Source organism: Diprion similis, chromosome 12 (genome assembly GCF_021155765.1).
Source record: "Diprion similis isolate iyDipSimi1 chromosome 12, iyDipSimi1.1, whole genome shotgun sequence".
NCBI lineage: Eukaryota > Metazoa > Arthropoda > Insecta > Hymenoptera > Diprionidae > Diprion > Diprion similis.
In genome coordinates, this window is record NC_060116.1 from 11,288,314 (window position 1) to 11,310,561 (window position 22,248).

Sequence of the window (22,248 nt, forward strand, 5' to 3'; positions counted from 1 at the left end):
CTGCACTTACTTTCTTTCGTTATCATTCTAAAAACTTCAAAAACCGACTGTTCTCGATGATTGATTGATAACGCGCCGTTGAAAGAATTTTAAAAAGAAGAAAAAGAAGAAGACAGCAAGTCGCTTTATTATTATTAAAAATCTTTTCTTGTTTTCTTTTTTTGTTATTTTTGTTTTTATCGGGGGTGAGTTTCTCGAGTTGCGTTCTGCGACATGACTTGAGAGAGAGAGAGAGTTTTCGGGTCCATCGGATTCGCCGCTACGCTGTTGTAATTCTACTCAACAGCAAAGGTCATCTGAGACATGCGGGGGCCGCTAATAGATTTTCCGGTCAGCTGGGTTGTCCTGCAGCGTCCAGCGGAGCCGCCGCGCCGGACGCCCGTCTCCGGGATTGAAATTAACCGAAAACTGACGATATTTAATGACCATAACCCACGTAAACGTTATCGAGTATTTATACCGACGAAAGGGTGCCGATTCCGCTCCGTCGAGCCTGCATGCGCTTAAAATTATCATAAAATTAGCAAATTTATTATAATACAAAACGGCCAACTTCGAGCGAGGCTAAGAGACTTTAGTTTTAAAAAGCGACGATGAATCGTGTCGACAGATAAAAAAATCAATTTTTACCTTTTTTTTCTGGTACCTGCATAGTCAAGGAAAATTTTGCCACCTTGCTAGCATTATTTTAAATATGTATATATGTATACAATATATTATTATTATTATTATACATATTTAGCTGTACAAATTTATCGCTAAGATCCGTACGGTGAAAAAAAAAAAAAAAAAAAAAAAACGTGTAAAGAAAATTTATTTACGGCTACTTGAGCCGTATTAAAAGAGCTTTCTTTTTTTTTTTTTAAATTTCAACCGCGAATTTTCCGCAATTAGAATACTGCGTGGTTGAATTAATTAATTATGTAACAGCTGTCTATCATCGCGATATAAAGAGGGAAAAGTATTAATGACGATGAATCACTGCCAAGCAGCAGTCATTCTTTGATAAGAAGACAAATTCCTTTAACACATTGATAAAGATTTTCTAAATTTCGCTTTGAAGAGATTTGAATTTTTTTTACCAGGAATTTCGATTTCATATTTTAGTGTGAACTCCTTGAATTGTTATGTACATATGACACATGCCTGTAATATTTCAATAGCAGAGCTAAAGATCCTGCGATTCTCTCACAATCAACTCCTCGAATACTTCGATATTCCGATCTTCTCTCCTCGACTATTATTACTTGACTGAAATCGATAACGGCAACCCTCCGTCGACGAAAACCACCCTTCCAGAATTCCCTAAGTCCTAGGGTTTTAGGCTCCGTATACCTTATTCCCATTCCCTTATATATATGTATACATATAATATATTACATACATTTTTATGTATACCTATTACATTATATATATATATATATATTAGGGTGGCTCGAAAATAAAAATGTTTACTTCTTTGCTTTCACAAAAAAGTAAACATGTGTGCGTGTTTATATATACATCTCATAATTTACTAGGATCATAGGAATAATTCTAGAATAATAAGACGTGACGATCAACTAGTGCACAATCGGAATAAATGAAAAGGGGGATGGGGGTGGTACGTAAGTCTATATATGTATACATTACGTATACGTATATATATATACTGTATACATATAATGCGGTGATCGCCCGTCTGCCTGCAGCCGGCGGCTTTGCCGAGCTGCTGAAATGCACTTGCCTCTTTGAATGTCTGCTTCCTTGCTGTAAGCAAGGGTCCCTGGGTAGGGGAACCGGAAGCAGCGGGTTGGTCAGGGGCAGGGGCAGGCCGGAAGTGGTGCCAATATCCTAGGCACGCGGCATCCGAGCCACGGCTGACAAACGCGTTGACTTCAAACAAAACTCTATTATTATACGTATTTTTGTTGTATTATTCAACTGTATCGTCGTATGAGCTGTACTCGTTCATTGATATATATATATATATATATATATCCATAAAAAGATTTTTTTAAATCCGTGATACGTAATTCGCGAGAATTTCTTTATTTATTTTTTTGTAATTTATTTTCTTTTCAATTTTGTTCATCATTCTTCGTTTCGACGTAAGAATGAACTTTCCTCTTTATTACTAATATTGGGGAAAAAAATAAAAGTAACAGAAAAGAAGTATACCTCTACTTATACATTTTATCGTCATATCGTACAATTAGAATTTGATTCACGTGTTGACCAATCATCGGCGCAGGAATCGTATTCGTTACAAGTGTAATGTCGTAATAAAAAACTTGCAATATATCTAGCCACTTCCTCCGAATACCAGAGCTGCTTATACTTCCGTATCAACCTCTTACGTCCGCGTAACTCCGACTGTGGAATATAATATAAAAAAAAGAAAAAAAAAAACACGGGGAAGTTTGTGAAATTTATAAAAAGAAACTGCGGTCCAACCATAATCTCATGGGAAAAATATATCAATCGCACGTTTCTTGGAACAACCACCGTCATCTTTTCCGCACGTAGGTCAACCGAACTTCCTCCCTGATCCAAGTACGTCATTTTATATCTTATATATACATATATATGCCTCTTGTATCGAATTTTATTAATTTCGAAAAATTTTCAAGGCATTTGATTATTTCAAACATTCTCAAAGTGTTTTCAATTTTTTTCTTTCTTTCTTTCTTTCTTTCTTTCTTTCCCCTTTTCAATCAAAGACGAAGAATCTATCTTACAGTACAAATTAAACATCCAGCTGATGTGACGATGTGGATATTAAACCTGACAATTTGTTAGACCGTTGCGAATGGTTCAATAAACTTTTGATCGAGCTATTGTGCAAATTCGAGTAACAGTATTTGGCAGGCATTTTTTTTTTTTTTTATACCTGCATGTCGTACCCACACATCTACCTGCGATGAATCGTATACGCGTCTACCGCTAGAAGTCAATGAAGTCACGAAACGGACGAGCGAGCAAGCAAGCTGTTCTCCTGGCTCTCTGAAAACGACAAACGCAACGCATATCATGTTCAGGATAATATATGTAGTGAGTGCTTACTGGTGGAGCCGTCAGTTGGACAGAGATAATCTACTCGGTCACACGCGTCCTCGTTTAACACATACATGATCACACGCATGCGGTGGATGCGGAGAAAGCCGCGTTAATTTCATTGTAAAAATTCTTTTAGTGCATATATAATATCATTCAGTTTTTTGCGGATTGTCAATCGCTTCGATTCGTGAGCAGTGAGTCTGAAAGGAAGTAGTTAAGGATAAGCTTGGAATGTTTATCTGTGCAGTGCCAATATCGTGGACGTATAATCGATTGTCTATATCGGTATATACATGCATGGTTTATTGGATGTGTATTATATAAAGACGCAACGTGAGAAATAGTTTTGTGCGAGCTTTTCATTCCCCAAATGAGGTGTTGATATATATAACATTATGGAATATCTGAAATACGTTTACATCCTACTTATTAAATGCAAATTTTATGCACAGCAAACTTTGCGCGATGTGAGTACCGTGTTTGTTCAATTAATTTGAAGTATAATATGTATCACTTATCAGTGATGTGGAGAAAACAGACTTCAGGATTTATGAAACTTGGTCTTAATTACAATTTTGTTACTGCTGCGTAGAATCTAACCAGTTTTCATTTTATATCGGAAAAAATGAAACTCCGCAATTTGGTCATTGGGCTTACTGCAATCCTCCGGTTTTTGGGCATAATGATTAAGAAACATGTTCATGTCGGGAGGGAGGAAATTTTAATATAAAGGCTAATTTATGAATTTATGAATTTATTTATCACGATGGTTTAAACATTCTGTCGATTTATATCGATGAATAAATCTCAACACTTCTTTCGTATAATTCATTTTTCGCTAATTTTATTTCCTCTTTTTCATCTCTCACTGTTTCATTTTATGGAAAAAGCCGTTATTTTGCAACTTTAGGATTAGTTGAAATCGATACAGCATCAACGAACTCAGATTCAGGTTATATTCTAAAGATGCAGAAGCTAATTTTTTTTTCAACGTTTCGATACATTAACGTCAACAATTTTGCCTCATGTTTCACCTTCCATGGTTAGAAATTTTATATCCTGTGCGAAATATCTGATTCACCGAAACGAAGGATTTTTTAATCGTTGATTCCTTGTGTGAAAATTAATCCCGAATTTCCTTCTGGTTCCCACAGGCTACCAAGGAGTTTATAGAGGCTGTGAATAAATGTCGAGCAGGCCGTCGGGCCGGTCCGGTATCCTGGGGAACAGCCGTCAAGTTCCTGGCTGCGCGGAAGTTCGAAGTCACCCGAGCCTTGGCTCTCTACGATCAACATGAGGCAACGAGGAGACGAGAAGGTCTCGCGCGACTAAATCCGACCCAGGAACCTCTCCACAGTGAACTTCGTACCGGGAAATTCACCGTCCTGGTGAGTGTTTTTGTCTTTACGTACGTCCTTTGCCCTCCACCTCGGAAAAACTTTCCCCAGTTTCAACTTCAGAGTACGAGTACAAACCATGCGCTCGAGAATTGCCAAAGTCTCTCCTTCTGCAAGGGTTACATACTTTATTCTGTAGGACGTCTCTCGTATCGAGGGAGAGAGAGATTGATTGATTGATTGATTGATTAATTAATTTTATTTTGCCACGGTAAGCATTTGGCAAAAAAAAATAAAGAAAATGTAAAGCAGAAAATTATTATGCAGATATAATTAACAAAATTGATCAAAACTAGAATCGCATGCATCATAAATCTAGGCAGAACCTAAAAAATTTATCGTGATGAATTAATTGACGTAACATAATTATAAACATTATTTCATATAAAAACGTACGTAAAGTAAATTATTCAGTCATCATATGGATAGAGAGAGAGAGAGAGAGAGATCTTCATCTTTTTTGTTTTTATCCGTGTACCAAAAACGTGTGTGAAAGCCAGTTTGTTCATACATCCATGCACTTCAGGAAATTCTAGTTTCTTTTTTTTTTTTTTTCATCGCACTATCACGTAGGTAGGTACCTGATAGGTATGTATGCGTGTCCCTAATGTCCTGCGTGTCTTCGTTGTTTTCCCTGCGGGTTATAAACGCACCGGGTTGGGGGAGACGTTTTCATATTGCCTGTACACACGCGCATTGCTATTGTAATATGTTATATTTTCAAACTCTTATAATTATTGCATGCAGGCAAATTGGATAGAAGTTACAACAAATTTATATCTCCGTGTTTTTATTTTTTCGGAGATGTCACGTCGTGATCCAAAATCGTCCGTAACGTTGTCTATAAACAATTGTGTCGATTGTTTGTATGAATTTGGATGAAATTTATGTATTACGTAATATTTATAATATTTTTTATCACGTGAAAAATAATTTCGCAACGCGATCATTTTCGTCTTTTATATATTCACGCCTCAACTTCATTCGGTTTTTATATGTTTTACAATCGTAAAAAGAAGAATTACAACGTTTTGAAGATCTACATGCATAATCGAATTTTGGACGCGGATCAGAATTGTGCAGATTTTTTTGTTTGTGTGAAAAACCGACGTTTAGTTTCGCAAATGTACAGAGATTTTCATAGGCAAGATATCTATGCACAAAAGATTTATGTCCTGTATACATATATAATAGCGAGGTGCTGAAGTGCTGCGACGAAACCATTAAAACACTTGATTCTATGGCGGCCACGTGAGATTCGCTAGCGCTGAAACTATACACGTACTTACCTAAGTACCTACAAAGCTTCTTTGTCAAAGATCTCGAGACTAGACGTTGCAGAAAAAAGTGTTATATTAAGCTTCCAAGCCGCGTCAACGTGTCTGTGATACGTGTGTGTGTATATATACCTGTACTTTTTTCACCAAAATTTTGTCAAATAAAAAAACGTGGAATAAATCGCGAATCGCAATTATTTTATATTATACAGCAAATTTATAAAAATTTTCGTTTTTAATCTCTTATTTCGAATAAAAATATTATTTGAACAATTCAACAAAACACAGATATAAGAATAACAATCTGTTTCATTAAGTAAAACTACATTTAGAAGAAAGAACCTAAAAATTTCATACGCATTATTATTTATTTAATAATATCATCGAAAGACTTTGGTTTTACATTCAATATGCACTACAAACGTTTTCTGTCTGCAATAACCGTCTATGCAAAGTTGAGTTGTATTTTTACGTCCCTGATCTTGATCTTCAGCTAGGCGTATACAGTTCTTATTTTGTCAAACGGAAGTATTAAGGGGTGGACGCGTACCGGTTATTGAAACCAGGTGTGGACGCACCCTAACTTGCATGCACACCCTGACAACGGCTGGTTAAAAATATACATCCCCTCTCGAAATTGGATCTGTTGCAAGAATCAAGTTTCCATGCATGCACGTATACAGGGTGTCTAACTGTCAGAGAAATCTGGAAATCCGGGAATTATCTGGGAATTTGATCGCGTCTAGGAAAACCGGAAATGTCATGAAATTTGGGTTTGTGTCTTGGAATTTTCTCATTTTCTTCCTCATTAATGTACGATTTTTTGAAATCTAGAAAATTATTTACATCGTGAGACAATCGACGGGGGTTATATAGCGTGAAAAATATTATTTTTAGAAGATTTTAAGAATTGATAAATTGATGTTGAGCATATTATGTAAAATGTACGAAAAATTTTAACAAGTAATCAAAACAGTCAATGCTCACAGATTAACATTTTTTTCCTGAAACTATTTTTAAATACGTGTGTAGAATTAAACCATTCTTTTTATTTCATTCATTAAAATAAAGTTAGTATGTAAGTAACGCGAGTAACATATACCGACAGTTTACGTTAACGCATGCGAACGACCCTGAGAAAGTGCAAAAACGACGAAACGTATGAGGGTGGAAATAACGCGAGTCGAGTAAAACACCGTAGGTGTAGGTGCACGTATTCAGGCATAAACCTAAGTGCTCGTCTACTTTTAATCACTCTGTACCGCATCAACTCCCCGTTGGCGGGTTTCCCTCGTCCGTTTCTGTCTGTGTATGTATGAGTGTCGGGTAAGGTAGGCACTCTTGGCGGCGGCGGCGTCGCGACGCTCGACAGACTGTGTAATCTTTGACGGCTTTCGGCTTAAAGACGACCTACCAAAACAAGGGATGAACCGGGTTGAAGTCGGTGAAACCCTTCGTGTTAAAACAATTTAAATACAACTTGGAACTTTCCTATTACACGAGGGATCAAGAATTTTCGGTCAAGTATATCCCATCGAATTTCGAATTGTGTGACAAAATTTATTTAGCAAATATTTCAATTTTTGTTTCCTTACGATTAGCGGCGTTGGAGTTGTTCACTATTTTAAACGCGTGAACACCCCGTAGATTTATTTTTTTTATTCGATTCGATTATTGTAACTGTAAAAAATTATACGTAAAAAATTATACGTGCGCTGCAAACCGTACAATTGTAACAAAGTCATTAGAAAAATCTGTGGTTATCCGGTGGTCCCGCGATTATTCAGTCTTATCGTCTTGCATGTTATGGCGTAATTGCGATTAACAAGAAGACTATGCAGCTTGCTTTACTTTATTACGATTGCTCTTCATTCACACTTTCTCAGAGACTTTTTTACTGTAATACCGATCAGATTTAGGTTCGATTGCTTCTCTTTCGATAGGTTCCGTCCATGTGAAATGAAGATTATATATTGATTCAGGGGTGAAGAGTAATTCTTTTTATTGTTAGGGTCAACCGTCTCCAGGGATTCTTTGCAGTTTTATAGACACTTCGGAGTTTGCGTTCTTTCAAAATTCATTGCCCCTGGAACCGACGCTGTAACAAATCCTAGAAAGTATGTCCACTTTTCACCTACGTCATTTATGCCTACGTACACATGCGTGATTCGATTTTTCTCAATCTTGAAGAATTTCCACTGACAAAATCGCGAAACTGACTCTCATCCGTTTAGTTATAATCGAACCACCTTTCGAAGGGTTGAATAAAACTGTATAAAAACCACAAACCGATTTTATTTTCAGCCAACGAGAGACGGGACGGGGGCTGCCATTGCCATATTCACTGCTCACCTTCATCTTCCACAAAACACAACGCACCAGACCACCCTTCAAGTAAGTGAATGCAAAAATCCCCCATCTATGTACAGACGTAAGACTATATTCTATATTCAGACACTCGTCATTGAAGACAAATAACGGTAAGGAGAGAAAAAAAAAAAAAAAAAGTAAGGAGGAAAAAGTCTCGACTAACACCATAACGTAGGTATATGAATGCCTGCTCTGCAAAGGAGAGAAAGAAGTATGGAAGAAACGAGTTTTCCCTTCATTTTCCTCCATCCTACTTTGTGCAATGACATACTCCAGACACTTTTTGTTCTAAATGTTACTCGCGTATGGATATACATGCATACACGTGTGTGCCTGTGTGTTTATACTAGGGTTTATTGTCTTCGAAACTCTATGAATATAAAAGTACCGCATGGTATATTCCCTTCGTGCCAAAGCAACCGCGTCTTTTCGACACTCAGAACTATAGCTAGTCTCCTTAAGGATACTCATCTGGATTTTTTATTGCCGCAAATATGTGTAAACGTCAAGGCTCTTCGTTTTCGGAGTTTGAACGTTTTTAAGGTTCGTTAGGTATCAATTGTATAAGTTGAGACTTTCGGATTCATACCTGTTGATCAAAATACAACTTTTTTGCCTTTTTTCCTTATTCTGTTCGGTATCTTCTAATTTCCTTAATTATATATGTGTAAGATGTAAGGTATTTCACGCCAACTCGGCGGCATTTGTCTCTGACCCTCTACGATCTAACCCATTATTTTTTTATTTTATTCGACCTACAGAAGAGCGTACTTCTAATTTTTTTTCAGATTTTACGGACCAGCCGATTTCTAAAACAAAAAACAAATAAAAAAGAAGAAAAAACTTCCATCTTGAAATTTTTTTAAAAATTTACAAACATTCCGTGACACATCACAAAAATGTTGAGCCATAAAACATGTAGAAGTATGTGTTTAAATTATTTTATTCAATATTGTAAGGTATTGTCTCATGTATATATGACATAATGTTTACGACATTTTTTCTCATCTGCTTTATTTTTATTTTTTTTAAATATTGTAAGACTCAGCAAGATCATCGATCTCGACGAAAAAACACAAAAACTGAAAACAAAACTGGTGTCAAGTCAAAATTAGTTGAAAAAAAAGAGTATTAAGTATTAACTTTAACTAATTTCGACGAAAAGTATTCACTCACCGTTACTGACACACGGTAAAGTCGGTATTATCGCTCGATAAATTCGGGATTCTGTACGGTTGGTAAATTATCTACCCATTCCACAGTGCAGTGATACTCGCAAATTTTCCTTGCGCGTATCAAACATTGAGCGTCGAGAGTTTTCAGCATTGCAGGAATCTGTAAAAGCTGTCTTCTTACCGACGTAGCTCGCTGGATCGTCCTAAAAACTTTTCCTTCGCACAAACCAAGTTATCGCTTCCGTCGATATTGCAGCGAATTAATTTTAAATCTAGCAACCTCTCTGACCGCAATAAAATTGTCACTATTATTATTATTAACATTATTACCTCCTACATATAAACCATTTTATCATACAAAAATATAAATAAATTTCAATCTACTTATTAATCTCGTTTCTCCTTGTTTGCAGGGTGTCGTTTACCAATTAGACGCAGCCCTGGAAAGTGCGGAAACGCAACGTCACGGGCTAGTATTTATTTACGACATGTCGGACAGTAAATACCAAAACTTCGACTACGACCTGTCGCAAAAAATTCTCACCCTGCTTAAGGTGAGTAGAAAATTCTCCACTCTTACTTATCCGCATAAATATGTTACTTACTCTTTCTGCCATCAATACTTAGAAATTATTCAATAAATCGCAAACAAGCATGATCATAAAACAATTCAAAAGCATTTTTTTCACTCGCAAATTTCGATCGTTCAAAATCGATTCCGTCTTTCTGATCGTGAGTCAGTTTCCAGTCGTTCTATAAGGCATGATATTCTCCTCCGATCAGTCGAACGTAAACTTTCACCTGCGACACGTCAGTTACGTCTCGCATAGAACTACGTATATATCTGCAAGGATTTTGCCAAATATTAGGTGTGGTCACGGTTCTTTACCGCTTAAGGCTGGTACAATAGAAGCAGCGTGATTCACCCGATCGTGCGTCGATCGCGACGAAGCTATCTTTCAAAAAATTCTGCCCACTTGCGCGCCACCTTTGACCCTTTGATCTCTGCTCCGATCTCGCATCTCTTCTGTCAGTTTTCACGTCGTTTCTCCCAGCAGGAAATTTCACCTACAATACAGTTATTTTTGTTGTTGTTGATGTTTTTTTTTTTTTTTTTTTTTTCACTTTAAATCGGTGGAAGGTAAAACCGTTTGATAAAAATATGAAACATAAATTTTTAAAGGTCAATTATAATTTCAGCGTCAGATATCAAGTTTACGCTAATGTTTAGTTATCTTTAACTGTATGTAGGCATTTATTTATTTATTTACTTACTTATTTATTGTCGTACCTCCGTCTTCTCTTGATGGAAAAAGCTCGAGCGGTATTGAGACAGACAAGACAGGATATGGCGTCGCGTGTCGTTCTATTCATAATGCTCAACGCAAAATGTTGGATGTGACGTACCCTACGTTTTATTATAGTTATTATTCCGAATGTTATTATCATTATTACTAGTCTTATTATTGTTGTGTCAGAACATGTCCGCCCAGTTGAACCCACGCTGGTCGAGTCATCTTCGTAGACTTGATGCATTAAATATAACGATTTTTCTATTATTAGGTCTCCTTAAATACTCAATGAACTTTACTGCTTAAGTTACACGCACACACACGAATACACACACACATGCCAGTCTATTGCGTTTTTAAAAAAATCATTTTCACAAGTATCGCAAATATCTCACAATCGTATATATAACTTATATTTGCTTTTCTTTCTCTTTGTACGTAATTACGTATTATGTATATATAATATATAATACGGAGATGTATAGTTATAATTTAAAAATCGTGAAACTTTTTAATGCCCGCATTAAGTAATCCTCAAAGCCCCTTTAATTGAATTCTTTTTAGACTTATTAACTTGTATGTATGTGTGTTACACGTATCTATACACTTGACTTCTCTCTACTTTCCCCATCAGACCGAGGATGTGATAGGTGGTAAATACCTAACGAATATAATCGTTACACGAGCTTCTCCTTACGTTATATACGCATAGATATACGCTACGTATGAATTTTCTCGAATACCCATAATTATACACGTATATTCGTCTGTAATGGGTACATTATACTTTCAACTTTCGACGTAATTGCAAACTCCGTTTCCGCCAGCTCGCACACTTGCGTCATTGCAGAGACCAGACGTGAGAAAAAAGAAAAAAAAGTTGAATAAAAAATTGAATAAAATAAAAAAACAACAACATCACTGCCTTGGAATCAATCCCTGAGCTCGGTAAAATTGTCGGTTTGTTTGTCCGGGCTCATAGCTCGAATGACGGAAGAGTGAAAGGATGAACATAAAAAAAAAATAAGGTTATAAAAAACAAGAAAGTGTTTAGAATACGATCCAAGAAAGAGAGGTGTATATACATATATATCACATGAAGGGAGGGTGCGGGAGGATAAAAATGAAACAAGATGCCAAGAGGGCGGGTGCAGGTCAGTGTTAGGTGATTAAAATTAATTAACGACCGCAGACGAGCCGGCTTACGCTTATACACGCATGTCCTTTTTATGCCCATACCACACAAGCACAAGAGAACATTTTCTCGGAGCTATATTATGCCAATGACGATTTTCGTCACAACCGTGCGATACGGAACCTCTTTTTTCTCTCTCTCTCTCTCTATCTCTATCTCTCTATCTCTCTATCTCTTTTCCTCTCCTCGAGGAGCCTGAGAAACAGGACCAAAACTGTACTCTCGGAGTATGGTGCAACCATTGGGCTCATTGCCAACAGTTGGTCCCTCGTTCTGCAATGTGACGCGCGACGACCTCACATCCAGACTCACTGCTTCTAGGTATTATACTCGCGGTATACCTACGTACGATAGACGACGAGCTGATCTAACCCTGAAAAGTGAATATGGATGGAATATGCCGTTATTCAAAGAAAACTGTAAACCACGTATGCCTTTTTTGCTTTATCGAGACAGTTATTACTATAGTTTTCGGTTTTTCGAAAGGGCGGAGGAGGTAGAGGTGGGGGGGGGGGGGGAGGGGAGGGGTGTACAATGGCCGATTCATACAAGGAACAAAATATCGTATCAAATTTTCAATGTAAGAAAAATTTAATATTCGTAGAATTGTCGAAACGAAAAGAGAGTCAAAGTACAGAAAATTTAAAATGTGGAAAGTCGAAATGAAGAAAGGCAAAATTTGTAAAGGTTAAACCATAGAACAGAAAAAATTTTAATCTACAGGATTCGACTTTGTATTATCGAGACGAATTTCGATGATTCTACATTTTAGCATTCTGTACTCTGACCTTTTCATTCGTTTCAACTTGTCCGTATACTTCGACATTCCGAAATTTTGAATTCCATGAATCAAGTTGTCGCTTCTTTACAAAATTCTATATCGTACCGCCCTTCTATGTTTTTAATCTCTCTATACTTTTATCCCTCCATCCCTTTTCTTTTATCTTCCGAATTCTCTTGAACCAATCAATTCTCTCCTGCATATCCCTGTAATCGAAAACATTTTTACATATCTATAATTGAATGTAGATATACGTGCATTAAAGAAGTATCCAGTACCGAGCGTGTGTTAATTGTCTACCGTTTTACACATACATATTATATATTGTATACATATAACTACCCATATCACAAATATACGTCTGAACTCCAAGCCGGTCTATACATAGATTGAATTTTGGCAGGAAGACTGTCTTCCTCTGACGAAAGCATTATATTTACATATAACTATATAATGTATATGTATAAATATATGCACACAGGTACCGTGATGTGCAGAAGGCACGTTCTATAAGTACATATAAATTATATCTAACCTGCAGCAGAATCGCGTCGCGTTTTTTTTTTTTTTTTTTTGTGCCTACATATCTACACTAATTAGATTCAATTTCAAAATTCCTCCCGTCAGTTAGTTCGGATTATTATATTGTGTTTGCATAAGTATGTACCAGACACCACCTATACACGGTGTACATATATCATAGCTATACGACTCTGCGCATTTATTATACAACTTACGATGTAGAATAACGACCTTTGTCAAATTTACTTTTCAATCTCCGACTCGTGGCGAGCTTTTCGAAGATTTCAAAAATCTCACCTATGCCTGCACTATAATTTTATTCAGCATAGATCCAAGCCTCTCCCACGCTTCGTTCATCCTTATGATCGTGAGCTCTTACGAGTAGCTATATCACCACCGGTCTCTTTACTCCCGGAAGTGGGTTAACTGATGTCCTACGATTATATTGTACCTACTCGGTATGTCTATAATATGTCCATATATGGATGTATTATATCTGTGTATGTATGTATATGGGCATGAACGTACGAGACCATGCTCGTTATACATATACATATACGACCAAAGTTGAAGTTCAGGTTTACAAGTTTCATTTCTCTGTAATTAATATGCGTATATTCAATCATTTTTGTGTTCTAGATAATGAGTTTAATCGTATAAGATATAATATGAATACATGTAATCTATACCTATTTACCATATTGTTGCTATACATATATGTTATCTGCTCGCGAAAACCTGTGCGAATAACTTTCCTCCGTCTAACTGGTATAATTTATGATCGATATAATTATATAGATTTATAATATGCAAAGATGTAGTTCTTGCAGCAGAAATTAATTTTGTTTCTTTGCTGTTGTTGGTTGTTTGTGTGTTTTTTTCTTTCCCATTTCTCTGTTCACCGACCTTCGAATTTGCACACAGTTTACTGCATATTATATTGTTCATCATTCCGCGATTATATAAGGAATGAGGAAGTCGTTATTAGAGCTTACGAAATAAATTTTATTTGAGAAAAAGACACGGCAGAAAAAATAAATAAATTTAAAGAACTTGGCGACGAAACGAAGCCCGCGTCATTCGTACGTAATGTCGACTTCCTGTTACGGCGATTTTGTATTTAGTTGAAAAAAAATTTTTACATTATGCAGCAGGTGAGAATTTTCCCCTTAATCTTTTATAATTATAAGCGACGCTCACCAACCAGTAACAAATTGTTTGTTTGTTTGATTGTTTTTTTTTCCTTGTAAACAATTATTCCTGCGACGAAATATATACAGAATTTTAAACGACAAACTTGTCAATCCTTGCACAAGGGTTTGCAGGGCTTAGACAGAGATCTGAACCTTAAAAGTAATTATTATTTAATTAGTTGAAACCAATCCGGGAGAGGGTTGAATAAAAATTGGAAAAAGTTCGAAATCAAAACCACCCTATCGTACACACTCAATTATCCCTGATCTTCAAGGCTTATCGTCAGGCTGAAAACGAAGCTCTTTGCTCGTGGTGATGATCCTTCTCGATCGGAGTCAGCTGGACAATTTCACCCTCTCTCTCTCTCTCCCTCTCTCTCTTATGTCATGTATATATCTATATCAGCTCTCTCTCTCGTGCTATCGACTATGCCGCACTCGGTCCTCCGCATTAATAGTCGCAATAGTAGTAGTAATAGTAGAAATAGAAGTGGTGGTGATGGTGGTGGTGGTGGTGGTAGTTCTCCGCGAGAGTGCGCATGTCTCTCTACCGAAGCAAAACGCGCTGCTTTGCAAATAGTCGTCGTCCGGCGCTGTTACGGCAAGCAGCTCTCTCTCTCTTTCTCTCTTTCACTCCGCGTTTGTTGGTTAGTATTTTTTTTTTTAACAAAAATCTAACGTGCGTTTGAGATAACCAACCAACCGGCCGCGAAGCGATCTCGTCCGTTGCAACAACGTATAAATTATTGACAAGTTACTCTATATCCACAAAAAAAAAAATCATCAAGTCATCTTTCGTTATCAATTTCTTTTTCCCCTCTTTTCAAATCTTACCCAATTATTATTATATTATTATTATAGCGAGTGGTTTTTCCATTTTCGTTATTCTTTTATTATTTCCTTTATATCTTTTCTATTATTTCTTTCGACTTTCGTACGTGGAGTCGGTATTTTATTTTTCCTTTCTTTTTATTATTTTTTCTTTTCTTTTCTTTTCTTTTCTTTTCTTCCCCGTACACGCAAAAATCCCTTACGTATAAAGAAACTTTAATTATCATCCCCCGTGAAACTCGCGTTTATATCCTGCAGTCCGCCTAATTCTTATCGGACGATTTCTTCTTTGCCAACGTTATTGATTTAACGCTGTGTTTATTATATCCTGCTACCCAGTGACGTTTCGGAAGTGGGGATAGGGGAAGAAAATCGTCATCATTCGGTTTTAACCTTACACCCCCGTTTATTCGGGGCGCGAACCTTCCCTATCCGTGTTGATTGAATTCTTGATTATTTAACACCCGGTTTATTTTTTTGTTATTTCTTATCCCGTTTCTATTCGTCCGTTTATTTGTTTATTCAATTTCTTTTTTTTTTTTCTCTCTCTCTTTTTTCTTTTCTTTTATCTACGATCTGTTTATCGTTTTGTGCTGTGCATACTCAAGGATACCTGCCGTTCAATCATCGTCACACTCTACAGTGCTAAACGGATTTTGGATTTCCGCCTTATCTTCGTACCTGCAGATTTGTCTCTATTATTACGTGACGATAACCGAGGTAATAAATTGATATTATTATTTATTTCCATTTCTTATCTCCTTCAATAACAGCTCACAATTGTTAATTGTTCTATACAATTAATCTGGCTAAAATTTATTGCTCGATTTTTCAATAACTTTCTGCTCAAAAATTTCTTCTGCAGTCTCGGTCAACGTTGAATAAAGCAAAAGCATACAGTAAATGAAATTATGACTCGGAATTTAATGTGATTCGTAAAAAGGAACACTCTAATTAATTATCATCCCCCCTTATACGCGAGACCGAAACTAGCAACCATAATTAGCAGCCAAACCTTCTAATGTTCGTTTGAATATGGTAGTAGTGAGGTCTGAAAATCTGAGTTTTGTGAAATAACTTGAACCCCAAATTATACTTTTATAGAAATATGAGGATAAAGCTGAACTGCATTTTTCTATTTCCAAAACGTTTAATTTAATACATTTGGCTGCTGCCTATTACTGTTGGCTTCATCTTCATCCTCCCCACCCGTTTCGTAATTATCGTTAGCCACCACTCACCAAGCCTAAATAAGCACATTATTCACGATTCACGCGATATTTCTTTCATTCTAAGCAAAGATACGTGTTACTTACATGCATATCGTTCAACTCTTCTTTCTCTCTTATTGTTTATTCGTCGGTTATATTATGAACGCTATATTATTTTTAGCTGAATTTTATATAAATTTCAAAATTTTTTTAATCTACTATCCGATTATTTCATCATTTTCTCAACATAAATTATAAATTACATATATAAATTATAATTAATTATGTAAAATATAATCCCCCTCCAATTTATTTTTTCTATTAATTCTTCTTTTTTCCGCATCTGACGAGCTTCTTTTTTTCTTTTTTCTTTTTTTCTTTTTTTGTCTTCCTTCCAACGTTCAGTTTTCTACATCTATTATATATCAATCTATACTAATTCTTGAATTACTCGACGATAAAATAATGTCGGATTCTTACACAGTTCCACTCTGATTATTTCTTTGTGTATACACAATTGTAGGCAATTTTCTTACGTGCAAAAATTTTTCTCTCATCTAATCCTTGGTATTCAAGGCATTGTGTTATAATCAAGGTGAATATTAATATGTATTTCTGATTTACGAATGAAAATTAAAATTGAAAAAAGAACAAAAAAAAAAAAAAAACCATTCAAACATCATATATTGTAATGAAAAAAAATTAAATGCTTTTCTTTTTAACCCCTGTGAGTAAGGAAAGAAAATGTACCTTTCCTAGGATTTTTTTCTGTCTTCTTCTTTTTTTTTTTTTTAATTTGTAGTATTACAAACTTTTTACATTAGAAGATGACAATCTTCGTTCTATGAATTGAGTTGAATACTGCATCCCGTGTGCCTCGAAACTAGTGTAATTCCCTGGTTCATGTCGCAAGACTGAAAGATAGAATGACCGTTTCATATTGTAATAAAGCTCGGATTCTAGACCGAAACCTCGGAACGTAAAACAGCCGAACCTGTTCGATCGCAGGGTCACTTTATTAAACTGCACAATCCACCTTTAAGTTACATCGGTATGATTGTAGACAGGTATGAACATATACGACACAGACGCGACGACGAGATAACGAACCGCATTACGTATTCCACACGAGGCACAAGGACGTTGGGCATATATTAACACATATATAGATATAATAAAAGTAATCGTACGCGCTCTTGACACGCGGCATTTGACAGTCGATAGAGAATCTAGCTTGCGAGAAAGTGGAACAGAAATTTTTACCACGTGCTTTGCAGGATTTTAAATACAAGTGCGAAATGGCAGAATTATAACGAAGGAAATTACAAATCGGGGGAGAAAAGAAAGGGATCAAGGATTATATACGATGTTTATGTGTGTATAAATGACAAAAATCGTCACGTCGGTTAAACTTAAGTTAGTGAATTCATTCGTATGACGTGTTATTTTTCACCCCATTACGAGCGAACGTTTAAAGAAAAATTATCGAAATTATTTTACAAATGCTTACGGTGAAAAAATAAAAAATTTTCTTTCTTTCGAAAAATATACGTCTTTATATATATTTTATTAAAATTTTTTTTTAAACATATACTATAATTTAAGAAATATTGTATAATCAATAGATTGCAAAAAGATAATGACACACATTTTCGTACGGTCGAAGGTTGATCGAGATTGAATAACATTGACGCAACGAAATAACGTTAACACAAAAATCAGTCGTTTTTAAGGCAACGGAGCCAAAAAAAAAAAAATTTGTTTTAAAATCAAAAATGACTGTTCAAATCGGGACTTTTCACTAACCGAACTTCGAACCGCCGATTTACATTTTTCGATTTGCATAACCGCAGTATCAAATTAAGCACTAATTATACCGACAGATTTTGAATTTTAACAATGACTCGATACTCGATAAATCGTTTCACTTCTCCTCACGGCAAATATTTTCACAACGAAAATGTGCGGTTATTATACGTGTATATATATGTATAAAAAAAAAAAAAAACAGAAAAAACACAAACGGAAATGCATTTTCTTGTCCGCTTTAATCGAAATTGGGACGAAACAGGGGCTGAAGGGGGGGGGGGGGGGGGTCAATTCGAATGTAACATCGCTGCGTCGAACGTAGATTTTCCAATTTCCGGTCGGCCCGTCGTATCGACGAATCGCTCCAAGTTGCGATGCATAGCCACAGCTTAATTTTCAATCTCACTTCCGGTTGCCGGGTTACGTTATTGTTTTAATTATTATGACGTTATAGGTATCACAATAATAGCATAATTTTATATATATATATACACGTATTTTAATGTATGAACAATTTATTTACATAGACGTAACACGACGGCTATGGTAAATAATATTGTAGCAGATACTGAAAAATAGGGCCGATCATCCCGACGACAATCACGTGCCTCGAAGTTACTGCCTAATAATTATAATTAAAAGTATAACCTTGGCTCCAGTCCGTCTTTGAAACGACCTTTGCGTCAGCTTCCGCTCGCTTCGACCAGGGATCGGGCATATAATGTGTAATCTAAGGCGCTGGTGGCGCGAGCACCTACGTTCTACGTACATACTTACTTGTAATATTTTTGTCCATCCAATGAATCCGTTTCTCTAAATTCCTTGTTCATACAACTCGTCGGGGGCATTTTTTTTTTTATTTCTCTACCCTCTTCTCTTGTGCCCAATTGTGTAGAAAATACACCGACTCTCCGTAACTTCCCGCTTTTCGGGTTCTCGAGAAGTGCGCGACGAATGCTCGTTATATATATATATATATATACATATATACATACATTTTATTCAAAGTTGAAAAATTTGAAAACAATCGGAGTGAAATCGAAGTAAAATACATATATTTCATCACATCATCAGCTTGGGGAAGTTGCGGATAATTGTTTGTTTGTTTGTTTTTTTCTTCTTTTTTTTTTTTTGTAGGTAGATAATTTGATTCAACATTACGTCGACAAAAATCGCCACCGTGTGGGCATATCGTTGTTTATATCTTATCCTTCTCACGTAACGCGTTGTTATACGTGTTTGTGTAGGATACAGGTATTTGAGCTTGTATTTCAAACGTATGCATATATATATATATTTTAATAGGCGTGGTGTTTTTGCGTGCCTATATGTCATATCGTGTACATATAGATTTATATTTTATACGTATGTATGTATAATTTTGTATGTGTCTGTATACTCGCAGGTATCGAAGAGACAAGCTTGCATGAAAATAACCGCGTGTTCAAACACCGTATAGCTCAAGGGAACGCGATCTTGACAGTCGCCACGCGCTCGCAGCTGCTGGTTTATAATGCATACGCAACGCTTTGCCATTCACGTTTGTTGTACGTTCAACCGAGAAACTCCCGCGACTCCTGCTCATGATTATGATTACGATTACGATCGTTATTATTATTATCATCATTATTATTATTATTATTATTATTATTATTATTATAATGACTGTCAGAGAGAAATACTTTTTTTTATTTTCATTTCAAAGGAAAGTTGCAGGGAAACTCGAACGAACGCCCTATAATTATTATACAAATACCTGTAATATGTATATACTGTATCAGGGCTTATATGTATGTATGTATGTATGTATAGCTTGTGTACAGAGTAAATTACTGCAGGGAATTTCTAAGGCTGACGCGGTTACAGGAAGGAGAAAAAAAAAAAAAAAAAGAAGAAAATTTCATACATAATGTAAATCGAAAAACTCGCGGCGATTTTTTAACACAACATTATTAATTAATTTTTTAAATTACATTCGGGATCATTATATATATACCTCACCGTTGGTACTCTGTATATAAAAATGAAATGATTTAAGAGAAGAATTAAAAAACAAAAAAAAAAAAAATATATATATATATATATATGTAAATACAAATATATACATGTATACATATATTCTTCGTTGTGAAAACGAAATTCTTCGACATTTAAGGCTGGATTATCGGCGATAAAGCTACGAGCAACGACATTATAAGTCTATTTAGATGTATGTCTACGTATACATGTGCTTATGGTACCTATTCACCGCCATATAGATATTATATACCTAGGTAGGTACGTGTGCTATACCGAGGCTGGACGCGAAACCTTAAACTACTTCTCCTTACGGTTTTACGAACGGCACGAGCAGCGGAAGAAACGCTGTATGTGAAAAATCTAATTTATACGCGAGGTTTAAATATTCCACGTACGTACAGCGAAACAATCGACTATACATACGAGTAAATGTGTGACGTGTACGTACCTATCTCTTAATACACGTGCGTATAGTTAACCTAAATTAAAAGTGAGGAGGGAAGTCAAATTTCGTAATTTCCTCTACGTATATAGCTACGTCAGACGATAAATTTCGAAGATCAATTTTCTTTCCACTCACTATCGTATCCGAAATACTTATAGATAAACGCGATGTGTTTCGGGTAAACGTCTGCATAAGTAATACCTCGTCATTGCCTACACTTGAAATGTAGGTATAGATATATATATATATATATATATATATATATATATATATATCTTGTTCGCGTTAAGGAGAGGGAAAGTTTAACGGAATCTATAGTATCGGAAGTACATTTCACCATTTCCTTATATATACGACGATCGTCGATTATAATATGTACGAGTTTAAAGCCGAGCCTGTTTCGTCGAAACTTGTTAATTATTGAGTTTGATATAATTATGCAGGCGCTTGGATTAGGTGTAACAATTTATATATATATATATATATACAACTATATTCGTGAATCCCGTTTTACTTACGTAAAAATCCTGTATTATTCTTTATCGTTTCACGCTATACATCGCTGCGTGCTGTATAATATTGCAATATTTCTCCTGCGGGTATCGAGATGTCGAAGGTCTCCTTTTTTCCCTTCTTCCTTCCATAGTCATTGTGTTTTTCTCCCTCTCTCCCCATCCCTCCACCCTCCCCCCACCCCCCTCCCCTTCCTCTTTTTCCACTCACGTTAATTCTAATGCAATGTTCCGCCTTTTTTAAACCTTATTTCGCATTAATTCACAGACGTAAGTTCTTATACTCGTAATACCGCTAATTGAAATATTATCAGCTTACAATCTTATCCGGACTAATTAATCGACGGATAGAATAAATTTTATTGCTATTTTCCTGCGCGTGCGTTGTACGTATATGTATGTATTATTATGCAATGGAGGAGAATCTTTTTTTTTTTTTTCTTTCTTTTTCTTTCTGTTTCTTTTCTACCCAAAAAATGAAATATTATAATTATTTGTAGGTAAATAAATATTAAGAAAATCTCGTTTATGTTACTCTATACATATAACAGAAAATTTTCATGAAAAATTATTTATCGAAATCAGCATTTTAACCAAGTTTATTACCAAGATAGTTTTTATCCAAATTAAATCCACGCCAATTTTTTTTTTCTTTTCATTTAGTATATTTTTCAACCGATTCTTCGACTTGTTCAAAAGAGTCATTCGATCTCTCTCGTCCTTTCTCCCGAGTAGACCGCCTCTGAATAAGGAAACGCGAGGACGCGATGACGACTGAACGTCAAGGCTCGGATCTACGTAGAATATGTTCGTCTGAAAATACGGTTATATTTGTTTTTGCAATAACTCGCATGATTTCAAGTATATTATAATAATCGTGGAGTGAATCTAATCGTCTGTTCGAAAATAAATAAATGAATGAATGAATAAATTGAAAAAAAAAAAAAAATTAACAGAGAAAAGAAAAGAAAATCTTAATGCATTCGGTAATCATGTAACGTACTGTGTACTAGACGGCACTAAATTGTCCATCGAGTTGAGCACCGTCGTTTAATGAGAAGCTTTAATGGCCTCAAGTGGTAGATACTCTAATATTATATGTCAGAAAAACGGCCGGATTATTTTTGTAACGAAGAACTACGCCAACGCCGCTGCCCTGCGTCATATTCCCTACGTTTTT

General features: G+C 35.8%; 1 protein-coding gene across 2 annotated transcripts in view; it reads left to right on the forward strand.

Annotated features, from left to right (window-relative positions):
• Positions 1-22,248, forward strand: part of LOC124413492 (tyrosine-protein phosphatase non-receptor type 9) — a 57,003-nt gene that overhangs the window by 12,977 nt on the left and 21,778 nt on the right. The window contains exons 1-4 of one of the 2 annotated variants that reach the window (XM_046894109.1): positions 3,395-3,506; positions 4,194-4,427; positions 8,018-8,107; positions 9,672-9,812. In XM_046894109.1, coding sequence (XP_046750065.1) covers positions 3,435-3,506; positions 4,194-4,427; positions 8,018-8,107; positions 9,672-9,812 — 537 coding nt within the window. In that variant the 5' untranslated portion in view covers positions 3,395-3,434. Of the gene's footprint in view, positions 1-3,394; positions 3,507-4,193; positions 4,428-8,017; positions 8,108-9,671; positions 9,813-22,248 lie in introns of those variants that run through there. The other variant, XM_046894110.1, reaches the window with a different exon arrangement.